Source organism: Acinonyx jubatus, chromosome D1 (genome assembly GCF_027475565.1).
Source record: "Acinonyx jubatus isolate Ajub_Pintada_27869175 chromosome D1, VMU_Ajub_asm_v1.0, whole genome shotgun sequence".
Classification (NCBI taxonomy): domain Eukaryota; kingdom Metazoa; phylum Chordata; class Mammalia; order Carnivora; family Felidae; genus Acinonyx; species Acinonyx jubatus.
Window position 1 is genome coordinate 37,138,099 of NC_069390.1, and position 25,560 is coordinate 37,163,658.

General features: G+C 36.0%; 1 protein-coding gene across 5 annotated transcripts in view; it reads right to left on the reverse strand.

Annotated features, from left to right (window-relative positions):
- The window catches only part of ANO5 (anoctamin 5), an 88,479-nt gene that overhangs the window by 12,678 nt on the left and 50,241 nt on the right, over positions 1-25,560 (reverse strand). For all 5 annotated transcript variants that reach the window (XR_008290425.1, XM_053203377.1, XM_027072986.2 and 2 more), the window contains 8 exons: positions 21,337-21,471; positions 20,879-20,984; positions 20,722-20,782; positions 8,455-8,606; positions 6,136-6,210; positions 4,276-4,498; positions 2,411-2,580; positions 1,648-1,745 (listed from right to left, as the gene is read on the reverse strand). Coding sequence is in view for 4 of the 5 variants with exons in the window: in XM_053203377.1 (XP_053059352.1) it covers positions 1,648-1,745; positions 2,411-2,580; positions 4,276-4,498; positions 6,136-6,210; positions 8,455-8,606; positions 20,722-20,782; positions 20,879-20,984; positions 21,337-21,471 (1,020 nt within the window). In the remaining variant the exon portion in view is untranslated. The remainder of the gene's footprint in view (positions 1-1,647; positions 1,746-2,410; positions 2,581-4,275; positions 4,499-6,135; positions 6,211-8,454; positions 8,607-20,721; positions 20,783-20,878; positions 20,985-21,336; positions 21,472-25,560) is intronic.

Genomic DNA, 25,560 nt, shown 5'->3' on the forward strand with positions numbered 1-25,560 from the left:
CAGCAATTACCTAGTCAAAGAATTTTTCCCTCCCACCATTTACCCATTCTCTTTTTTCTGGAACTACTACTAAGTTGATGTGGAAGCCTCCTAATATAGTCTGTCACTTTATTTTTTTAATTTCATTGCCACTCTATTGCCATTTGTATAACGTGGGAGTGTCTCAGTACTATTTTCCAATTCATTAATTCACTCTTCAATTGTGTCCAGTCTGCAATTGATGTCACCTATTGTACTCTTTATTTAAAGTACAATTTTTTTTCATTTATGTATAATTGATTCTTTTTACTGTCAATTTATTCTTGTTTCATTTATATGTTTTTATTTAAATTCTTTCCTGATCCTTCTAAATGACAGTATCACTTCCTTTTATGCTTTTAGGCTTTGCCAGAAGCTTCTAGCTAGAGTAAGTTCACTTTCTAAAACTTGATTTTGTTAGCAGTCTCTGTAGCATTAAATTTTATCATAAGTTATGGAATTTTGGTTTCTGTAGGTTTAATTTTACTTTTTTCTTTTTTCTTTTACTTCCTTGTGTGTCTGTCTCCTTTCCTCTCTGTATTTATTCTCCTCTTGTGTTTGGTTTAGGGGTTATCCCCATTCTGCCCTCCAGATCTCAGTTTACAGCTAGGACTTAAAAGAGCAGCTTAGAGTTATTTCCCTGGGGCAATTGGGATGCAGTGCATCAAATACTGTTTGAAAAGGTAAGTCTATGTTCTCCCTTTGTCAGCACATGAAAAAGAACCCCAGGAGTGGTACAGAACTGTAGGGAGAAGGAGGAGCAGAGGGGGAGGGTGTTTTCAACTTTTTCATAAAGAAGTGAGAATAAACCCAATCCCTAACATCAAGTACAGTTACATTGGCCAAGCCCTAGTCCTAAGTGGGGCACTTTAGTCCACTTGACACTATAGGTGTTAACCTTGGCACTGCCATTTCCTAACTGGGAGACCTGCAAGATTACAGGCTTATGATTCTTTCTCTTTTTATCCATGGACATTTTCAACTTATATTTGAGATCAACTGTCATTCTGGTTTTCTCTTTTGATAATGTATTCATTATTGCTATGCTTTTGGACTAGGGAGCAATTCCTTCATATACTAAAACTTCATTCATGACCAATTTTTGTGCCTAAGTGTGTCCATGTCACAAAGTTTATTTATTTATTTTGGGGGGGAGGGAGGGAAAAGAGAGAGGGAAAGAGAGAGAGCCCGACATAAGGCTTGAACTCATGAACCATGAAATCATGACCCGAGCAAAAATCAAGAGTGGGACACTTAACTGACTGAGCCACTCAGGTGCCCCTCACATGGATATTTTTAACAGAGTTCAACATTTAGTAATCTTGAGAAATAATATGTGACATACAGAATAATATACAGAGGATACAATATTTAGATTTCCCAATGGAATCTCCACAGGAAAGAGGGATAATACATTTCCCTCAACTTCACTCAAGCAATAAAAATCCATATTTAAAAGCCTGTGTTACCTAAACGCATTACTATTGATTAAAAGTGAGTTTTTGTTGTTGTTGTTGTTGTTGACTTAAGCATTTGCTAACAAAGATACCATGATAATCAAAGAATTCCATCTTCTTCCAGAAGAAAGCTCTTATGGTTATTTAGGAAAAACTTGTAAGTCATACATACGGATAAATGGCTTCTTTAACGTTTCCAAAGATCTGTTTCCCAGTCATTATGATGGTCAACTGGGTCGTCAATTCTATTAGACAGCCTCCAGGATCACACTAGTCAGAGGCAAGAAGAAAAAAGAGTGAATGATGAAAGATAGACTTTTGCAAAAAAAAAAAAAATCTCAAACCAAAAGACTACAATCTAAAGATTTTAATGGGAATGGATGTTAAAGGGGTATAAAGAGATATTTAGCTCAACAGTTTCAAGCATGTTCATTAACCAGTTATGAGATAGCTGCATTAGATTCAGATTCTGGTCTTACTCTTAGAAGATTCTTTATATATTTATATCTGAATCTTTATATTTGGATTGGGGCTGGAAGTTGTTATTTTCTCCATGTGATTTAGATACACAACCACATATGGAAACCACCTACTGGTCTAACTCTGTAACCCATGGTGGAGCCATTTCTGCTATACTTGTGGAACACTATCATTCATTCCTTTGCAGGAAATCTTCAGGAATATAAAACGTACTTATCCCATTTTATAGCTCATATTTACTACTAAACAATAGGTACAATATCACTTCTTGCCCAAAAGGAATTGGAAAGTCTACCAGATGACAGGATTGTGAGACCAATACTCTCTGTGGAGAGAGTTGGTGTCTTAGACTTCTCTTAAATCCTGATAAAATCTGAGTTAGTGCTGGACACACAAAAAGTATGTAGTTAATTATTGAGTTACTAAAGCCACAAACCTCTCAAGAGAATTCCTACCTCTTCACTTCTCCACACATTAAACAAATACGTGTATTTTCCGGGATAGCCCACGAACTTCCCTTTAAAGAAAGCTACGTAGAAGCAGGACGAGTAAAAATTTACAAACTGAAACAGGAACATTTTCAAGGTAAGACTGCTCTCATATTCCTGGTAAGTTCGAGGAATTTCTGTTAAGTAATAAAACACCAAGGTTAAATTATGTGCCTTCCTGTTTCTCTTTTAATTCTGTATTCCCTGGTTCAAGTCATATTATTAGTCACATTATTCAGATAACCTGTTGAAATGTGACCCACTCTTCATTCTAACAGACCAATATCAAGATTTATGGTCGGCTTTCTTTTTTTTTTTTTTTTTAACGTTTATTTATTTTTGAGACCGAGAGAGACAGAGCATGAACGGGGAAGGGTCAGAGAGAGAGGGAGACACAGAATCTGAAGCAGGCTCCAGGCTCTGAGCTGTCAACACAGAGCCCAACACAGGGCTCGAACTCATGGACCGTGAGATCATGACCTGGGCTGAAGTCAGACACTTAACCGACTGAGCCACCCAGGCACCCCTTGTGTTCAGCTTTCTATCAGAGACTTTGTATTAATCTAATCACTGGAGAAGCCTAGGAAGCTGTCATTACTTTATTTAGATGGGTAAAATACTTGCCTGGAATCACACAGTCAGAATATGGCATTTAAACCCTTATCAGAATGGCGAGCATAAGCCCCCTTATATATCATATATCCTGAATTCCAAAGATAAATATATATATATATATAAAATTCCCTTCACACCACAGAGAAGCATCAGTAGGTGTAAAAGAGTCAGGGAGCATGTTTTTCTGAGCTGATTATCTCCCAACAGGATGAGCTGTTCCAGCCAAATTGATGACAGCTTCAATAATACTGAAATAGTAACACATATTATTCTAAAGACACAGATAATTCCTCTGCATTGCTAAAAAATCTCTAATATGAACACAAGTAATTTTTCTCACTGAAAACTGATTTTTTAGATGCTTTGTTTTTAAGTGCTATCTGCTAGATATTTTATTGTTGTTATTAGCAGAAAAAAAGCAGTAAAATTGAAAAAGAACTACAAATTTGAGGATAGCATTTAATTAAAGTTGCTTCCTAGTGCGTACTCCGGTGCTCGGTGAATACTGTGCTCTTTCTGGTTACTGTTGCACACAGTGATGGTGTCCTGACTTAGAGGAGGGAGCTGAGTGCACAGGGGAAAAGCTGAGGTCTGGAGAGGGGTCTCCGATCTCATTTCCAACTTGCTGGGGGGCAAGACCAGAAAAAACTGTGCTCTGCACTCCTCTTCTGGACTAAATCTCCATTTCACCTGTGACGCCTTTACCATCCCTCATGGTTGTGGGAGAACTTTTAATCATTTAAAAGGAGAATAATCCAGGATCTAAGACACGGCAACTGAAAAGAAAAGCACTACGTGTAAGATTTACTCAGGAAAAGCCGACTGTTCTGTTTTTCCTACAATGGTTTTCAAAATCAAATACCTCCTAAAAACCATACACAGGAAATAAAAATAACCCGTGTCTTGAGGAAAGTGAGGATTTTACTTAAAATTCAACTGGCCCCCTCAAGGGAGGATTAAGACAAAAATACTCAAAAAAGATCTACAGAGTCCTAATTCTTCTGTCTAGTTCTTTTTCTTGCTTTCACTCTGATGGGCCTAAACATGACTGTTGGGGGTTCTGAGTACCAGCCTATGCATCTACCTGTAGAACAAAATTGCTTTAGAACTTTAAGAACTGCCTTAAATATGAACACCCCAGGGGATGATCCACAGTGGATATATACCACTGGCGGGAATACTTTTTCAGTGTTACACAGATGATCTGGCCAGCTTACCCATTTTTGTAATCCACGCAGATATCTTTTCATAAAAGAAATTCAAGATCAAGATGACGATAAAGTTTAAGCAGGATCCACTGAGGGATGTAGTTATCTGGGGAGTGAGGAAACTTTTGACATGCTTAAAGGATGCTTCACTTTCCATAAAGCTAGCAAATGTAGCAAAGACTGACAGGCGGTACACAATCACAGCTACCATACAGGCAATGACAAGAGCCATCTGGAAATGGGAAAGAAGGAATCGGTCACTGGGTGTCTGAATGTCTGCAATGTGTACACATCTGAAACATAACTAGTCTCTTCATCGCGTCATGTTAAGGTTAGTGCCTCTGACATGGAAAGCAGACCAAGCCAGGCTCTCTCACGACAGGTGGCAGTAAAAGAACACTGCCAAGGAGAAAGGGCTGGAGATAAGACAGGATCTACAGTAGCAGCAGTTGGGGGAGCCTAAAACAGAAAAGTAGCCATTGCTCATCTTTTAGGCCCATCCTCTACCAAGCGCTAGAAAACTATCCGGAAGACAAAATCCTGCCCGTGGCCTTACTTATTCTTAAATGATTCTTGAGTTAAAAATGTCTTGTTTTGTTTTGTTTTTGCTTTTTTTTTTTTAAAGATTATAAGAAAAAACAAAGATGCCAGGGGCTATTTGTACAAGGCTCACAAAGCCTAAAATACATCTGGCCCCTTGACAGAAAACATTTGCCAACCTCTGCTCCAAACAGGTGGTGTGAAAACCATGTGCTTTCCCAAGAAGAACACAGTTACAGATTCTATTTCATTATCCCTCAGAGTGTTGCCATCAGTGGTCTGATATGCCTGGTCATTGAGATATTTGTATAGATTCTGCATAAATTTTAAACACTTCCCATATTGGAAAAACAGAAAGATGTAGGGATGCCTTTATCTCAATGATCGGAAAACTTGATTCTGAAAATTGAGGGACTGAATCAAGTTGAATGAGTACTAGAAATAAAGGTTAGAACAATCTTTCTGAGACCATATTCTATATTATTTCTTAAGTAGTGCCCTGAATTGATTATTGCCCCCTCCATTTACTCTATCATTTCTCCTCAGTGACGTTATATCATCTAAGAAAACATACATTTAAAACAGAAAAATCAATTCCTTTAACTAGAAATGTTAAAATATTATGGGATAATATGCACTGGTAAGGTTAAACTATAGTCTACAGCTGCTAATTATTTATATTTCAACAATGCTAAACTCTCAGGGGGTAACATTTCTTCTTTTCCTAAAGTTAAAGGCCAACTGTAAGAGGGCACAGATTTGGAGAGTGGAGGGCAGGAAATAAATTGTGATGATGGAGGAATGAATCTATTAGTTCAAAAGCATGGGGAAAACCTGACTCCCTCACAATGGGATATGCTAATTAAATTTTTCAAACAGAAGTAATAATTTCTTCTAGTTATTTCAGCAAGAAAATAAATTTCAATAGCATATGCTTTTTGTTTGCATTTTGTGTAGCTATTTTAAGTGGAGATGAAGATAAATTAATGATTAAAACCAAAACACTAACCAAAGAGTCTGCAGACTAGAAGTCTGTTATACTGTTGAGGTTTCAAGTTATCACCTAATTAATGAAGTGCTAGGAGAGGGGGAAGGACAGTTTCTGAGACGAAGCCTCGCTGTCTCCCCCCAGCTCTTTTCCCAAGGTTCAATTATGGCACCTCCACATAGATCACACTTTATTTTACATAGAAGCTGTATTCGAGATAAAAGGACTGGGGACGGGGAGGAAGGAGAGGGACTCAAGAGTCACTGCAGATGAAACTGCTAGGATAATCTTCCTACGACTGCACGTCAATGACATGAGAGCAGTTGTGAAAGAATGCTCACCCATAACGTCACCGTAGCTCCTGATAAAAAGTACCATGGAAGGCGACTATATAGAGGCATATAAGGTTCCATCTCCTGTAATTTAGAAGAAATCACAGCAATATCAAAATCTACCCACAAAGTTGGGACTCCAAGAAGCAGTCAAAACCACAAAACCCAGTGAAAGTAGAAACCTCCCCCAGAGAATCCGCTACAGCTCATGGGAAGCTACATTCTAGCATTGGTTCCTTCCCTTTAAGTAGAAGCCTTCTACTACTCTTAGTTGACAGATTTTATACATAATATGAGCCACAATGGATACACACTATTTCCTCAGTGTTGAAATGGAGTGATATTCAGGCCTGACAAGTCTGAGGGCTGCTGTTTAATTTGAAATGCTTTAATGATATTACAGTTTTATTCTAACTGAATTCAATCAAACTGCATCGCTCCATAATTGCTATGTATGATATTAAACAGGGTGCCTTCTTTACACTTAACAGGATTCTGTTTTTCCACACAGTTCACGGGCCCAGTCTTTTCTACCTTCATGTTTTTAAGTTATTAATGGAAGATATTAATTATATCAGCTGAAAATTCTCTCCTATATCAAGAGGTAGTTAGATCTTATCCAAAAAAAATACTGCCATGTAGTAAAAGAATAGCTGTCAGCAGAAATCTAAATTTTGTAATCCTATCTAAAGGCTAGGATTTTTAGGGAGGATTTTTGCATCTTGAGGATTTTTAGGGAAGACTGAATGCAAACAGAGCTCAACAGGCAAAATAGCCCTCCAAGTGCTCTACTGAAACCCCGGATGTGTGTGCATGTGTGCATGTAGGTGACTATGTACATGTGTGTGCATGTGTGTCTGATACGTTTGTGTCTGTGTATGCATATTTGTTTGTGCCCATGTGTGTGTCCATGCATACAAATATGTGTTCCCAGTACAGACTCAAATGTGAGGGTTCTGGTTGTACTTAACCACTGAAGCACTGCAAGTGAGTAAAAAATCCCTTGATTTCAAAACCATTAAAGTGGGTGATTCACAGTGGATCAATCCACACTATTTTTCAGCTGGTTTCAAATGTAAATAAACATTCAGTACATATTGTTTTTATGTCAGTAATTTTAGGCCTGCTTTTAGTTTTTTTACACCATGAAATAGGAACAGATACACTTCATGTCATCAGGACAATGTCTCTTTTAATATATTTTCTTAATGTCATACAGCCATCCAAGTTGTTAATGTATTTTCTGAGGTGTTTTTCCCCTTTGCTCATTTACTGAATTTTTTGCAATGTCTCAATAAAAGTTAATAAGTGTTTTGTGAATGCCTAAACTGTGAAAATAATTTTGAGTATTATACCACAAGAATAGTGTCCTGAACAAAGTAGGAAAATCTACTTTTCTGGTTGTGTTAGAGACATATTGTGTTTTGGGATTGTGTTAGAGACATATTCTATTCACCTTTAACAGCATCAAGCAACGCAGTGATTATAGATTATGGAAAGGTAGGGACGCTAAAAATATGCAGCCAGGAGTCTGGTCTTTGAAGGCAAAATACCTTCTATTTTCCCATTAAAAAAAAAAAAAAAAAAGAATTACCAAGAAGTCAAATTACTCAGTCAGCAACATACAGGTGATTTTCCAGTTAAGGATCCCCAAATCTAGACTTTACTGCCCAAACACTACTGTAATGATCTTCCCATTATGATAAATTGAAAAGGACTAGATGAATAAAAGGTGGTCTAATAAAACAATCACTCATAAGTCCACTATCTTATTATAATACTATTTAAATTTTTGCATATTAACTTAGTATCATATCCATGTGTATATATATACCATATATATACACATATACATATATACATGTATGTACATGTATATGTATACATATACATGTATATGTACACACATATATATACACATATACATATATATATATATATATATATATATATATATGCCCACACAGCAGACACATTATTTTCCATTTTCCTTTTACATCATTTATTACAAACCCATGCTATTTCATGACACGATGCCTCGTATTTGCTGCAGAATAATCTAGTTGCAGGGAGGAGCAAGTGTAAACGAATCAAGATTGTCCACGAATTAATATGAATTGAAGCTGGGTGATGGGTCCATCCTGGGGTTCATTACGCTTGTCTATCTACCTTTTTTTTGTATATATTTGAAATACATATTAGAAACAACTAAAGAAGTTTATAAGATTTATATGTTGGAGAATATTTTAAAGGCAAATTAAAATATGCGTAATTATTTGGGAGGTATGTCCATTGAGATACGCTGCCCATTTCAGTTTCCTAATCTACCTTAGTTACTGCATTTATTTTCCTGTGTTTACACATAGCTTCAAATTCAGGTCTCAGCTGAAGCTGCTGCTGTTCCTCTTCAAAGTCCACCAGGTCCCACTCATATTCCATTCTGGCTTGTCGCTGTTTCCAAAACTCCAAAAACAATGTGACTGTAGGCAAAGAAATGTATATGAACAAATATAATCAAGAGATGGGGAAATCAAGTGAATAAAAAAAGAACCCGGTGCTTTTCTCTACTTTAAAAAACCATTTTGGTTGAATGATGGCTCTCTGTCACTACTCTAATGACAAAATTATAGAATTACAAATGTTGTCTTAATACTATGTAGAAACACTGAAACAACTCCTATATAAAAATTCAAGTTAATTTCTTAGCAATCCCTGCAAGGAAGAAAAAAATTCAGGCACATTACTCTCTCTTCATTCAGATAATCTGAAAGAATGTTTAAACTTAACCTTTTATTAACACCTAGATTTTGTTTGCATGCTTTTTACTGAAATCATTCAATGTACATATGTATGTATAATTTTAATAAACTTTCAATTGAAGCATAACATATTTACAGAAAAGTACATAAAACACAACTGTACAATTTAAAGAATTTTCACAAAATAAACACTCTCGTGGAATCAGCAACTGTATCAAAAAGTAGAACATGACCAGCACCCCAGAAACACTCCCTTATGACTCTTCTAAGACGTAAGTGTAATATCCTGGCTTCTAATATTATAGGATAGTCTGGCCTGTCTTTGAACTTTACATAAATTGTGTCATACACCATACACAGGTAGTTTTTGTGTTAGGTTTTGTTTTGGTTCAACTTTGCTTGTAAACTCAACCTATATTGCTGTGTGCAGCAAAAGTTCACTTATTTTCATTGCTACATAGTATTGCATTATGTGATAAATCACAATTTTGTTTATTATTGGGTTCATGGACATTTGTGCTACCACCAGGTTTTTTTGCCATTATAGCATTGCTGTGAATATTCTTGCACGTGTCTTTTGGTGGGCATATATCTAAGAATGGAATACTAACACAATATTAACTTATAATTTTATCACCTGTGAAAAATTCAAAATTTAATGTTTCATCTGACTCATTCTCTACCTTTTAAATAATTATAAGGAATTATGGATTCTATCTGTACATTTTTACAGTCTTAATTATATCCTCCCTTAAGTATCCTTATAGTCATCTAACTGATCTCTCTGCTTCCGATATCCCTTTTTTTCAATATAAATATATCCCCTGACTACTAAAGAGTTTTATTTGTTTATTTGCTCATGTATACATCCATTTACGTATTTTTTCCTCATTTTTAAAAAAAATTATTTTATCGTAAGAACACTTAACCTGCTTAACAAATTTTAAGTCTACAATACCTTTATGTTGACTATGGGCACAATGTCATACAGCAGATTTCTAGGGCTTTTTTATCTTACTTAACAGAGACTATATGTCCATTGATTAGTTATTCCCCTTTTCCCTCACCTCCCTTAACTCCCAACAACCTCCATTCCACTCTCTAATTCCATAAATTTGACTATTTTAGATATTTCATGTAAATGGGATCATTAAAGATGTCTCTGTATGTGACTGGTATGTTACACTGACCATAATGTCTTCAAGGTTCATCCATGTTGTCACATATTGCAGAATTCCCTTCTTTTCAAGGGTGAATTGTATATCATATGTATATATCAACACTGTGTGTGTGTGTGTGTCTGTGTGTGTGTGTGTGTGTGTGTGTGTATGTGTGTATGGTGTACATATATACCACGGTTTGTCTATCCATCAATGGACAATTAGGTAGTTTCTACATCTTGCTTATTATGGCTAGTGCTGCAATAAACATAGGAGTGCCAACATCTCAAGATTCTGATTTCAATGATGTGGAATAAATACTCATAAAGTGATATTGCTGGATCATATAGTAGTTCTGTTTTTAGTTTTTTTTGAGGAATTTCCATACTGTTTTCCAGCTGCACCATTTAGCATTCCCACTAACAATGTACAAAAATTCATTAGAATTCTCCACATCCTCACCAGCTCTTGTCTTTTGTTGTTTTGGTATTAGCCATCCTGACAGGTGTAAGATGATATCTCATTGTGGTTTTGATTTACATTTCCCTGGTAACTAGTTACACTAAGAATGTTTTTCATATACCTGTTGGCCATTTATATATATTCTTTGAAGAATGTCTATTTGAGTCCTTTGTCCATTTTTTAATAAGGTTATTAGGGTTCTCTTTTTGTTTTGTTTTTTGTTTTTTTTTTTTTTTTGCTATTGAGTTGCAGGAGTTCCTTATGTATTTTGGACATTAACCACTCAGCAGATAAATGATTTGCAAATATTTTCTGCCATTCCATGGGTTGTCTTTTCACTCTGCTGTTTTCTGTGCTGCAAGAAACTTTTTAGCTGATGTAGTCAAACTTGTTTTTGGTTTTTGTTCCCTGAGCTTTGATGTTATGCCCAGGAAATCAATGCCAAGACCAATGTAATGAAGTTTTCCCTTATATTTTCTTCTAGGAGTTTTATATAGTTTCAGGTATTACATTTAAGATTTTACACAATGCTGAGGTGATTGAGTATAGGATAAAGACTCAATTTCACTCTTTTGCATGTGGATGTCCAGATTTCTCAGCACCATTTGTTGAAGAGATTATTCCTTCCCCGTTGTGTATTCTTGGAACTCTTGTTGAAGATTAGTTAACAATATATGTTGATTTCTGAACTTTATTCTGTTCCACTGGTCTGTATATCTGTCTTTATGCCAGTGCCATACTGATTTGATTATTGTTGCTTTGCAATATATTTTGAAATCAAGAAGTCTGATGTCTCCAGCTTTGTTCTTCCTCAAGATTTACCTGGCTATTTCAAGACTTTTGTGATCCCAGGGGCACCTGGGTGGCTCAGTCAGGCAAGCATCTGACTCTTTAATTTCAGCAGGTCGGTCAAGCATCTGACTCTTAATTTTTGCTCAGGTCATGATCTCACAGTTCATGGGATCCATGGGATCCAGCGCCATCCTGTGCTGCATGCTGACAATACAGAGCCCAACTGTGATTGTCTCTCTCCCTCTCTCTCTGCCCCTCCTCTGTTCTCCCCCTCTTTCCTTCAAAATAAATAAATAGAAACTTCTTTAAAAATTAAAAAAGGGGGGGGCTCCTGGGTGGCTCAGTTGGATAAGTGTCTGACTTTGGCTTAGGTCATGATCTCGTGGTTCATGAGTTCAAGCCCCACGTCAGGCTCTGTGCTGACAGCTAAGAGCCTGGACCCTGCTTTGGATTCTGTGTTTCCCCCGCTCTCTGTTCCTCCCCCACTTGCTCTCTCTCTCTCTCTCTCTCAAAAATAAATACAGATTAAAAAAATTAAAAAAAAGACTTTTGTCATTTCATGTGAATTTTTTCAGTTGTTTTTCCTATTTCTGGTAAAAAAAATGCCACTGGGACTTTGATAGAGATCATATTGAATATTTAGGTCACTTTGGGTAGTATAGAAAAATTAATAATATTAAGTCTTCCAATCCATTAGGATGGGATGGCTTAATATATTATTCCTCCAGGGGCACCTGGGTGGCTCAGTCAGTTAGGCATCCGACTTTGGCTCAGGTCATGATCTCATGGTTTATGGGTTCAAGCCCCATGTTGGCCTCTGTGCTGACAGCTCAAAGCCTGGAGCCTGCTTCGGATTCTGTGTCTCCCTCTCTCTCTGCTCCTCCCCCACTCACACTCTGTCTCTCTCTCTCTTTCTCTCAAAAATAAATAAACATTAAAAAAATTTATATTATTCTTCCAAATATTTAGAAGTATACTATTGCTTGCGTTGCATTGATTTCAGTTTCCATGGGTTAGTTACATAACACCAGTCCCCCCAACACGACACAAATTTCAGGTACCACAGTGTATTAACTATGAACTGTTGCATAAAGTACATATTTTGCTGTTAGTTCCTCAAACCACAGATCACTATATAAATAGCAGATGTGTATCATGATTAGTGACCAATCACATCACTTTAAATGCCGCTGGTGTTTGAACACTGCATATTTGTTAGTCAATTAATGCGCAGACAGCAAAGCATGTCTTTGTGTTTCCTCCTTGCCTTCCACGTGGCATTTTACAAAAATGGGTATTAAAAAATTGAACTGATGAACAAAGATGTAAGTACATCAAACAAATGGAAAATGAAAACAAAACATAAATGGAGTTATGGAAGAATAGAAGACTGAGAATATTGATATTGTTGCCATTTGAGAGACTCTGTACATATACAACCAGAGGAACTTAGCAAAGGCAAATCTGCTGACATAAATGAAGAAAGCAGTTGTGAGGAAGAGGGATGTCCCATAGGAAACGGTGTTGGCAAAAACTTCAGCTTAAAGGAACTCTCGGTGATAGTTCATTACAATGAAAACACAGAGGGTAAGTTAATGCTCACACCAGAATGTTCTATCCTTGGGATACCTTTGCCACCTGTTTTCCCTTTCAAAATCATATTTTAAAAAATCCAAATCAAACTGCAGGTCTTCTATAAAAGTTATCTCAATTCCTCTAGTCAAGAAGTAATTCCTTCCTCCTCTGTACTTCTTCAGCATTTAAAATTTAATGACAGTATGTATTAGACTCTGGCCCAATTAGATTGTGACCTTCTTAAAAACGTTATATTTCACTCATTTATTTATTCATTTTTAAATTTAATATTAACTGAAATTCATGAGGCAGAAAATTTTATTCATTTCTTTACTCATGTATTTGGTAGATACACTGCTACTAGGAGAAAAAAGTTTTAAGAGCACAGTATAATTAAGCAGTCTTTTAATATTCCAATGCTTTCCTGAAGGGGATCTACTTGTATACTTAAAAGCTGCTTCCTGAAGGTCTGGCTTCCAATTAGCCTGAACCAGGTGCTAACTCAGATCCTCCCCTTTGGGACACTGACAGGTCTTAGCATACTCCCAAATACTGGGAGCCACCAAGAACATAGAAGGCGGTGGGGACAATCATAGAGGTTTGAGAAACAGTTCACACTGGATTCATCAAAAAGATTCATCTCCTATGCCAGATCACACAGTCATTACTGGGAGAGGTAGCTAATTTATCTAATGTGCAGAAATCAATACAGAGAGACAAAGTAAATGAAGAAACACAGGAATATGTTCCAAACAACAGCAACTAAACAAAAAACAAATACATAAATAAGCCTCAGTAACTGACCTTAATGAAAATAAGATAAATGATTTACCTCATAAAAAGTTCAAAATCAGGGCACCTGGGTGGTTCAGTAAGTTAAGGATCTGACTTCAGCTCAGGTCATGATCTCACAGCTCGTGGGTTCGAGCCCTGCATTGGGCTCTGTGCCAACAGCTCAGAGCCTGGAGTGTGCTTCAGATTCTGTGTCTCCCTGTCTCTCTCTGCCCCTACCCCTCTTGTGCTCTCTCTCTCTCTCTCTCTCAAAAATAAAACATTAAAAAAATTTTTTTAGGGGTGTCTGGGTGGCTCAGTTGGTTAAACATCTGACTTTGGCTCAGGTCATGATCTCACAGTTTGTGGGTTCTAGCCCCACGTCAGGCTCTGTGTTGACAGCTCAGAGCCTGAAGCCTGTTTCAGATTCTGTGTTTCCCTCTCTCTCTGCCCCTCCCCTGTTCACGCTCTGTTTCTGTCTCAAGAATAAATAAACATTAAATTTTTTTTCTCATTCTCTCTCTCTCTCAAATAAATTAAAACATTAAAAAACATTTTTTAAGTTCAAAATAATAGTCATAAAGACATTTACCAAGGGCAGAAGAATGTTGCATGACCAAAGTGAAAATGTACTAGGAGACAGAAAACATAAAAAAGTAATAAACACAAATCAGAGAGCTGAAGAATACAATACTGCACTAAAAATTTCAATGGAGATATTCCACAGCAGATTAGATCAAGTGAAGAAAGATAAGCAAACCTGAAGACACAGTATTGTACTTCATTTAGAGGAGCAAAAAGATGAAAGAGTGAGGTTAGCTTAAGGGACTATGAGACAATATGAAGCTGACCAACATTCACATTAATAGGCTCGCCAAAGAAGAAAACAGTAAGAAAGGGGCAGAAAACTTACGCAAAGATATAGTGGTTGAAAACTTCCCTTACATGGGGAGAAAAATATATCAAATCTGAGAAGCCCAAAGTGTCCCAAAGGAGTCCTAAAAGACTCACACGAAGACACATTATAATTAAATTCTCAAAAGTTATATACAAAAAGAGAATCTTACATGCAGCAACAGAAAAACAACTTGTTACGTACAAGGGACAGCCTCATAAGACTATCAGCAGATTTTCACAGCAGAAACTTTTCCAGGCCAGGGGGACTGGCATGGTACAGTCAAAGTACTGAAGGACAAAAACTGCCAACCACAAATATTCTATCTGACAAGCTGCCTTTCAGAACTGAAGAACAGATAGGTTTCCAGAATACAAAAGTTAAAGGAGTTCATCACCACTAGGATGGTCTGTCTGGCCTTATAAGAATTATTAAAGAGACTTCTTTGATATAAAATAAAAGGATGCTAGTTAGCAACATGCAAACATGTGAACATATAGATGTCACTAGTTAAGGTAAATATACAGTTAAATTCAGAATACTCTAATGTTGTAATGGTAATGGCTAAATCATTTATAAAATTAGTATGAAGGTTAAAAGACAAAAGGAGTAAAAATAACTATACAATAACTGGTTAATAGATAAACAAGATAAAAAGATGTAAATTGTGACATCAGAAGCATAAAGCATGGAGGGGAGAGTAAAAATATAGAACCTTAGTATGTATCTGAAGTTAATTCGTCTTAGCTTACCAGAGACTATAAGATGTTTTATATAAGCCTCATTGTACTCACAAAGCAAAACTTATAATAGATACACAGACGATAAAAAGAAAGGAATATAAACATATGTTAGAAAAAATTATCAGGAGGACAAGACAGGAAGAAAGAAACAAAGAAATTATAAAATAGCCAGAAAAAAATTAACAAAATGACAAAAGGAAGTCTACACCTAACAATTATTACTTTAATGTAAATAAGCTAAGTTCTCTAATCAAAAATCTTGGAGTGGCTGAATGAATAAAAAACAAGACCCAACTGTCTGTGAATTGCAGGAGCCTCACTACAGCTTTAAGGACACACATACTGAAAATGAAAGGATGAAAAAATATATGGAAACCAAAAGAAAGCAAGGTTAGTTACATCAGAAAAAAACAGACTTTAGACAAAGGCTGTAATAAGGGGCAAAGAAAATCATTACATAATGATAAAGAGGTCAATCAAGCAACAGGATATAATACTTGTAAATCTTTCTGCATCTAACAGCAGAACACATAAAGAAATAATATGAATATTAATAGATTTGAAGACAGAAACAAACAGCAATATAATAATAGTAGGGAGGGGTGCCTCGGTGGCTCAGTTGGTTAAGTGTCTGACTTCAGCTCAGGCCATGACTCAATGGTTCATGGGTTCAAGCCCTGCATCAGGCTCCGTGGTGACAGCTCAGAGCTTGGAGCCTGCTTTGAATTCTGTGTCTCCGTCTCTCTCTGCCCCTCTCTCGCTCATGCTCTGTCTCCATCTCTGTCTCTATCTCTCAAAGATAAATAATCATGAAAAGAAATTAAAAAATAATAGCAGGGAAATTCAATAGCCCCACTTTCAACAATGAATAGATTATTCAGACAAAAATCAATAAGGAATCATTCAACTTAAATTACATGTTAGACAAGATAGATTTAACAGAGGCCTACAGCACTTTCCACCCAACAGTGGCAGGATGCACATTATTCTCAAGTGTGCATGGAATGTTCCCTAGGAAAGATCAAATGTTACATCAATGCTTCTGAACAAGCAATGTCTCAAAACGAAATCAAAAGAGAAACAAAAATATCTGGAAACAAATGAAAATAGAAATATGACATATAAAAACTTATGGGCTGCAGCAACAGAAGTTCTAGGAGGCAAGTTCATAGTAATAAATGCATGTATTAAGTAAGACATAAGAGAAACCTTAAATAAACAACTGAACTTTAGACTACCTGGAATGAGAAAAAAAAAGAACAAAGTAAGCACAAAGCTAGTAGAAAGAAGGAAGTAACAAAGATCAGAGTGCAAATAAATAAAATAGAGACTAACAAGACAATACAAAAGGTCAATGAAACTAAGAGCTGTTTTTCTTCTTCAAAAGATAAACAAATTACATAAGCCTTTAGCTAGACTTACCAAGAAAAAAGAGAGATCTGGACCCAAATAAATAAAATTAGAAATGAAAGAGAACACATGACAACTGATACCACAGAAATACAAATAATCATAAAAGACTACTATTAACAAGTATACGCCAACAAATTGGGAAAGCTAGAAGAAAAAATAAATTCCTATAAACACACAACATACTGAGGCTGAATCGTGAAGAAATAGAAATTCTGAACAAATGACTAGTAAAGATCTTGAATCAGTAATCAAACACCTCCCACAAAGAAAAATCCAGGAGAAGATGACTTCACTCATGCATTCTACTAAACATTTAAATAATTAATGTCAACCTTTCTCAAACTCTTGCCAAAATTATAAGAGAAGGGAAGATTTTCAAACTCATCTTAGGAAGCAGCATTTCTGTGATACTGAAGCCAGGCAATAAAATTACAAGAAAAGAAATTACAGGCAAATGTCCGTGATGAACACAGATGCAAAAAACCTGAATAAAATAGCAGCAAATCAAATTCAACAATACATTAAAAGGTTCATACACCATGACAAAGTAAAATTCATTCCAGGGATACAAGGATGGTTCTATATGCACAATCAATGCAGTATATTACATTAATAACAAAAATGATAAAAAAAAAACTTATGATCATCTCACCTGATACAGCAAAAGCACTTGACAGAATTCTTGATAAAAATTCTCAACAACATGAGTATGGAGGGAATGTACCTCAATATAATAAGAGTCATATGGGACAAGCCCACAGCTAATACCATTCTCAGTGGTGAAAAGCTGAAAGCTTTTCCTGTATGATTAGTAACAAGACAAGGATGCCCATTCTTGCCACTTTTTTTCAAAGATTACTGAAAGTCCTAGCCAGAGCAAACAGCCAAGAAAAAGAAATAAGTGGCATACAATTTGGAAAGGAAAAAAATAAAACTGTCTCTATTTGCAGATGGTATTAAATTATGTATAGAAAGTCCTAAAGATTCCACCAAAAACAGAATAAAGGAATTCAGTAAAGTTTGAGGATAAAACTTAATATACAAAAATTAGTTGTTTCTATACACTAACCACATACTATCAGAAAGAAAAATAAAGAAAACAATCCCATTTCTAATGGAATCAAAAGGAATAAAATATCTAGGAATAAATAGAACTCAGGAAGTGAAAGATATGTACACTGAATACTACAAGATATTGATAAACTCAAGATGACACAAATAAATGGAAAGATATTCCATGCTTACGGACTACAAGAATCATATTGTAAAAATGTCCATACTACCCAAGCAATCTTCAGATTCAATGCAATCCCTATCAAAATTCCAATGACATTTTTTCAGGGAAATAGAACAAACAATACTAAAATTTGTATGGAACCACAAAAGACCTGGAATAGGCAGAGCAGTCTTCAGAAAGAAGAACAAAGCAGTAGGCATCACACTTCCTGATTTCAAAGCTATCGTAATTACACTTTATAAACTATATTACAAAGCTATAGTAATCAAAACAAGATCATAGTGGCATAAAAACAGACACATAGACCTACAGATCATAATCAAGAGCTCAGATATAAATCCACGCATGTATGATAAACGAGTATTTCACAGAGGAGCCAAGAATATTCAATGTGGGAAGGATTGTTTCTTCAATAAATGGTTTCGTGAAAACTAGATATTCATTTGCCAAGGAACAAAGCCAAATCCCTGTCTTAGACCATATACCAAAATCAACTCAAAATAGATTACAGACTGATTGAGCCTAAGATCTGAAACCATAAAACTCCCAGAAGAAAACATAGTGGGTAAGTTCCTTGACATTGGTCAAAGCAATGATTTGTTGGATTTAACATAAAGGCTAAGGCAACAAAAGCAAAAATAAACAAGTAGGACTTTCAACAAACTAGAAAGCACAGGAAAGGAAACCATTAACAAAATAAAAAGGCAACTTACAGAATGCAAGAAAATATTTGCAAATTATGTATTTGATAAGGGGTTAATATCATTTTTTATATATCTGAAGAAATCATACAACTCAACAGCAAAAAACAAAAACAAAAACAAAAACAAAACTAATCCAATTAGAAAATGGACACAGTGGGGCACCTGGGTCAGTTAAGCCTCTGACTTCTGCTCAGGTCATGATTGTGGGTTCAAGCCCCATGTGGGGCTCTGTGCTGACAGCTCAGAGCCTGGAGCCTGCTTTGGATTCTGTGTCTCTCTCTCTGCCCCTCCCTTGCTCTCTCTCTCTCTCAATAATAAATAAACATTACAAAAAAAATTTTTAAGGCAATTCCATTCAGTCATAAATACACACACACACATATACACACACATTCACATATCTGTTACCCTGGAAGGAGTCTCGTCACTCAGTTTTTCATAAAAATATAGATTTAAAACTATGTATATCAGTTATGTAAAATTATATTTATACACATGCCCACACACATGGAAAAAAAGATTCTGAAAAACTATGGCCATGATAATGTTTCCATTTCTAGTAACTTTAACATTATTTTCTCCCTGCTTTTACATACTACTTAAGTTTCCTATGATGAGTATGTATTTTCATTATGAACAAAAAGTTAAAAAAAATAAAAAGCATTTCCTATCTGCGACTACAAAGCATAGGAAGCATTATTTTCACGTCTCAACCTCTTGAACTAGTGTTATTCCTTTAACCAAGAATGTTGTTTTCTTCACATCTATTCTGCCAACGCATCCTTTGATTCGGCTTAATGATTTATTAGTGGCTGTACTAAAATAAATCTCTCTAAAGTGCTGCTTTCCTAGAATTTGGCCACAAGCCTCAAAAACCAAAGGTAAACCAATTCATTACTAACGTAAACTTTTCTGAAAGAACCGATGGTAATACGTCCTCAAAATACTTCAAGTGTCTGGGTGTTCCGCATATGGCTGTGTCTCTGTTTGCGATGAAGTATGAGGTTGGTGTTGGCACACCATCTCTCTATGTGCAAACAACCGAAAACCACTATATTTGCTGTAATTTGTGTACCTCTCGTTCACTGCTGATTCCAAGTAATGATCGAGGAAAAATTTGGCAGCTACGTGATAAAGATGTGTTTGTACTTAACAACGTCGGGGTTATCAGAGAACTGCTGGTACGATTTGACTACTCTCTGTTCTTTGAATCGAGGCCACTGTCTTCAGAGCAGAGCAGCCAAGCGCAAGTGGTGGAAACCCATAAATCTTCACGCACATCCACAAATTTTGGTGTCTTTTTCCCTGGACTGAGCTACCCTTGCTCCCTTGCCCAGTTTTTAAATACACATATTTGTGATTATTAAATAATAATAATAATAGAAAATAATAATAGAAAAAATAGAAAAAATAGAAGAAATCTATTTCTTCCCAGAGTCCCCTGAAATTTGGGACATGTTTTGGAAGTCTTTAGATTTCCTCCTGCTGAGTTAGTCTTTACGTAAAATATTTTCCTCACTGACAGCAGGAACAAGATGAAAAAAAAGAAGAAAAAAGATGAAACACTGGGACATTTCCAAAATTAAGGGGAATTCTACTTTATATGGAAGATTTCTAACAAATATAACTGGAAGCTGGAACCAGAATTATACACAGGGAATTTGGACTCACACATTGATTCAACAGCCCTCAACGGTTGTTGATTCTTGTTCAACTTTGGATCTATGATTCAGTATTTTCCAGCCAGCAAATATTTATGTGTACTCTCTCCTGAATTACATACTTATTGAACTGTTTTTTTATCATAGCACTGGGAGATGGTGTGAGCTGAATATATACAAAGTTTCAAAAATTATATTATCTCTCAGAGAAATAAACAGATGATGAATAAAGACCTTTTTTTGGACCAAAGACCAAGGAATACAGACCACTGATGTAGACTCTATCAGTGTACTGATGTTAGTTAGCAAACACACAAAGATCCCAAGTCACCTTTGGTATATAAGATATGCCATCAGTATATGTATATGACCATATAACACATAACATGGAGACAGTTGTTTTTTATGTGGCCATTTACTCACCCCAAATTCCCATGAATATTGCAAAGAACACTGTGGACTCGTTATCAAACAAATGCGAGATCTGCAAAAACAATAACATCACAAAGACTATTTAGTATCAAATGCAATACAAAAAGAGAAATCCCAAGTCTTTTCCCATACCACAATACATACATACCTTTGAAGCCAAACACGTAGTATTTAGTCTCCAATAATCACACACTAGATCACAGAGCGGGCACATGATAATCTGCCCTCCAATCTTAGGGTCACAGATTTCAGTGCTGCAGAGGGAACAGCAAAGTGATTTTAAAAGTGATGTGCTTTTAGGTGACAGAACAACAGTTTACACAGCTTCTCAAATATGGCAGAAGGGACAATAAAGCAGCAATCTCTGTAGTAGGTCAAGTCATGCTTTGAGAAACAGAATCTTTAGAGCTGATCATTTATAGATTTTTCCTTGTAAAGCACTAGGTGAGGGCAGCCATTACATTTGGGTTTTTATCAGAAATATCAATTATCTGCTGCCACCAGGAGACACTCTGAAACAAATGTCAGGGAAATAATAAGAGCAGTTGTTTCAGTTAGTATGACATCAAGATGTTTTCTCTGTTGGGGCAATTCAGTTGCACGTACCTGCTTGAGTTAGTATCCATTGATAATAAGCCGTAAATGAAACAAGCTAAGCCAACGACAGCCGCAAAGGACAGCATTTCCGTGTAAAATCCAAGAAAGACAAAATACATGCCAATCTTTTCTCCATAATAATCCCTATGAAAGAAGGTAAAAAATAGTATCAAAGTTTAAGAGAAAGATACAATCCAGAGACCCTTGGTTTTGTATTCAGAAGAGGCATGTATTCCTGGCTCCACTGCTTTCTAGCCCTGTCATTTTGGTAGAGTTACTAAACTTTCTGAACTCTGGTTTCCACGTCCTAAAATATAAGACGATACTTATCCAAAGAAGTGGTGCAAGGACCAAAAGAGTTAACACATATAAATAGGAAGCCAACCGAATGTAAGTTAACTTTTAATTTTGAAATAATAAGTATAAATCTGAAAAGCTTCCAATGTTTCAGGAGACTTTAATGTACTAAAATGTAGAACATTCTGCGATGTAACTTCTAGCAATTAACAAATCAAAATCACATTCCTAATCTGCATGGAGTTTCGCTTTATTTCTCTTTCTAATATAGAAGAAGGTACTCTCACCACATTCATCAGGAGTGGTTATATGTATAAAGTTGCATCTCCCTCCCATTTTGGATCTCTGATAGATGTTTATAGAATTGTGATAGAGGTAGCAAAATAAGGAATTAAAAAGGGCTGCTTAAGAAAAATTCCATAAAGGGGAGCCTGGGTGGTTCAGTCGGTTAAGCATCCGACTTTGAGGTCATGATCTCTCAATTCATCAGGTAAAGCCCTGGGTCAGGCTCTGCGCTGAGAGCCTACTTTGGATTCTGTGTCTCCCTCTCTTTCTTTCTCAAAAATAAATAAGCATTTAAAGAAAGGTCCATCAAATATGCAATTCAGCTCTTGCTTTGCAAAGAGTTGAAAAATTATAGCATTACTTGTCACAAATGTTCAAGTGTTAAAACCAAGTTTTGTTTTGTTTGTTTTAATTTTAACTTTGCATTTTTTCCTTCCAAGATTTTATTTAAATTCAAGCTAGTTAAGATGTGGTGGAATATTGGTTTCAGGAGTAGAATCCAGTGATGAATCACTTACAGATGATACTCAGTCCCTATCCCACCAAGTGCCCTTCTTAATGTCCATCATCCACTTAGTCCATCCCTCAACCACCTCCCCTCCAGCAGCCCTGTTTGTTGTCTACATTCAAGAGTCCCTGATGGTTTGCCTCCCTCTCAGTTTTTATCTTACTTTCCCTTCTCTTCCCCTGTGTTCATCTGTTGTGTTTCCTAAATAGTACATGAGTGAAATCATATGATATTTATCTTTCTCTGACTGACTTATTTTAAAGTCCCCCTTACAGGAATCTCTTAAGGAAGCAAAGAAGATAGTTTTCTCTGTCTCAGAAAATCACATTAAAAACAAAACAAAACAAAACTGGAGGGCCTGAGTGGCTCAGTTGGTTACGCGTCCAACTTTGGTTCAGGTCATGACCTCACAGTCCGTGAGTTCAAGCCCTACATCAGGCTCGGTGCTGACAGCTCAGAGCCTGGAGCCTGCTTCGGATTCTGTGTCTCCCTCTCTCTCTGCCCCTCCCCTGCTCATGCTATGCCTCTCTCTCTGTCTCTCAAAAATGAATAAATGTTAAAAAAAACCAGATTAATCTTCGTAATTCATATAGAGCTCAGGTTACTAAATCTGTGAAGCCTTTCCGCAGTTTCCAAGGTAGATAGATATGATCCTTTTGGCTTCTAATAGCATGCTGTATATAAATCTATTACATCACTTAATATTAAATTACAACTTCCATGCATGCTCAGAAAAAAGGCAACTAGGAACATAAAGGTACAAACTTAATTTCCTAATATTTAAATATTTTCTCATATTCAATACTAATTTTATTGAACCTCATATTCTTCAGTTTTCAAAATTCCTAATCTCTTCTAATTAAATAGGCATCTTTATGCTTATACCATTTTTCATTATTTTCACTGATTATAAACATTTTGCACTGTTGTTTTCTCTTGTTCTGCTCCTCAAATCACTACAAACTTGAAGTTAAATTATAATCCCATCTTCTTCCCTTGTTAATTTGCCACTCACAACTTCCTTAGCTTCACTTACACTTAGGATACATGAACTCGTTTTTTCTTTTTTCTTTTTGTTTGCTGAAAAATATAGCAATTACTGCAATACTGCATAACATCAAACTCTTTTAATAAAGGATAAAAATATTAGATTTTGTGGAATTTACTATTTACCATATCTATTTCCACTTGATGTTTTAAAAATTACAAAACCAATTATTTTTTGAAGTTAAGACATCAATATTACTGCTACAGATTTAACCTAAAATTGTTTGGGAATTCATAAAGAAACTAGTTCAACAACCTATTTTTTTTTTATTTTTTGTTTTTAAAGTTTATTTATTTTTGAGACAGAGAGAGACAGAGCATGAACGGGGGAGGGGCAGAGAGAGAGGGAGACACAGAATTGAAGCAGCCTCCAGACTCTGAGCCATCAGCCCAGAGCCCGATGCGGGGCTTGAACTCACGGACCACGAGATCGTGACCTGAGCTGAAGTCGGAGCTTAACCGACTGAGCCACCCAGGCGTCCCACAACAACCTATTTTTAAAGAACTACATTTTTCTTACTTTCAAATATCAAGAATCTTATTCCTTGAGAATGAAAAAAAAAGGCTTCAAGAACTCTAGACCTTTATTTGTATTAAAAAATTCTTTAAAATTTATAGAAATTTTCAGATGAGGATTTATTATATATGGAGTCATAGAAATTATTTTACTAAACCATGGATTTGGGAAGCTTAACAATCAGATTAACAACTAAACCATCTCCTAAGAGTGTAAAAAAGCAAAAGACATATCTTAGATGTGTATTATGGTAAAAATGTACACAGTATTGAAGTAACATTTAAGGGGCGCCTGGGTGGCTCAGTCGGTTAAGCGTCCGACTTCAGCTCAGGTCACGACCTCACAGTCTGTGAGCTTGAGCCCCGCATCGGGCTCAGCGCTGACAGCTCAGAGCCTGGAGCCTGTTTCCGATTCTGTGTCTCCCTCTCTCTCCGTCCCTCCCCTGCTCACACTCTGTCTCTGTCTCTCTCTCTCAAAAATAAATAAACATTAAAAAAAAAATTTGAAATAACATTTAAGATGTTAAATTATCTCACTATTCATAACAATTAAATGAGAGAAATCTAATAACATGAGACACTCTATAAAGACTCAAATATAAAAGGAACTCTTTTTTTAAGTACTTATTTTTAGAAAAATGTGCCTTATATTCACACTTAGGGCATTTCTTAACCTGTTTTACTTACTAGACTTTGAACACATCTGTGGCCCCATATCATCTAAATAGCACATGACAGGTAGAAGACATTCATTGTGAGATTTTGTGAGAAAGCATTGGTCTAATATTGGATTCCCAAGAGTTAGTCTGAGACACAGCAAATAATCAAAAGAATGATGATAAAATTTAACTGAATATAGGCTTGAGGAATGAACAAACAAATGCAAACATTTGATCTAAAGTGATTCATTAAAAAAAAATAAAAATACAGTGATTCATTTTTATAGTGAGTTAATGAACATCTGAGACACTTAGCTGTTACATTTAATAGCATTTTAATAGCACCATTGTATTTACTGTAAATATACTTATATTCTAAGCTATTTACTATATAGCTACATATCAAGTATTAAGCCACTCAAAACAGGGGTTATCGAAAGAAAAAATATAGAGAGCTCTTAAATTGGCAAGATAAAATAGGATTGGAGGGCATATAAAAATAAAGACTGGGGGTGCCTCGGTGGCTCTAGTCAGTAAAGCATACGACCTCAGCTCAGGTCATGATCTCATGGTTTGTGAGTTCAACCCCACATCAGGCTCTGTGCTGACAGCTCAGAGCCTGGAGCCTGCTTTGGATCCTGTGTCTCTCCCTCTCTCTGCCCCTCCCATGCTCATGTTCTGTCTCTGTCTCTCAATAACAAATAAATGTTACCAAAAAATTAAAATTGAAGACTGATAATCCAATGATAGCAACCTTGGTATTCCCATTGTTTTCTTTGAAAATATAATCTAATATGACAAAATGGTAAGTCCCCAAAAGACAGCAAAACTATTTACAAATATTTCAATATGGAACTTAAGTTTCGTGTAGAGGTAACACGGAATATGTGAAATCCAGAAAATCGGACTCCTAAATTCTAA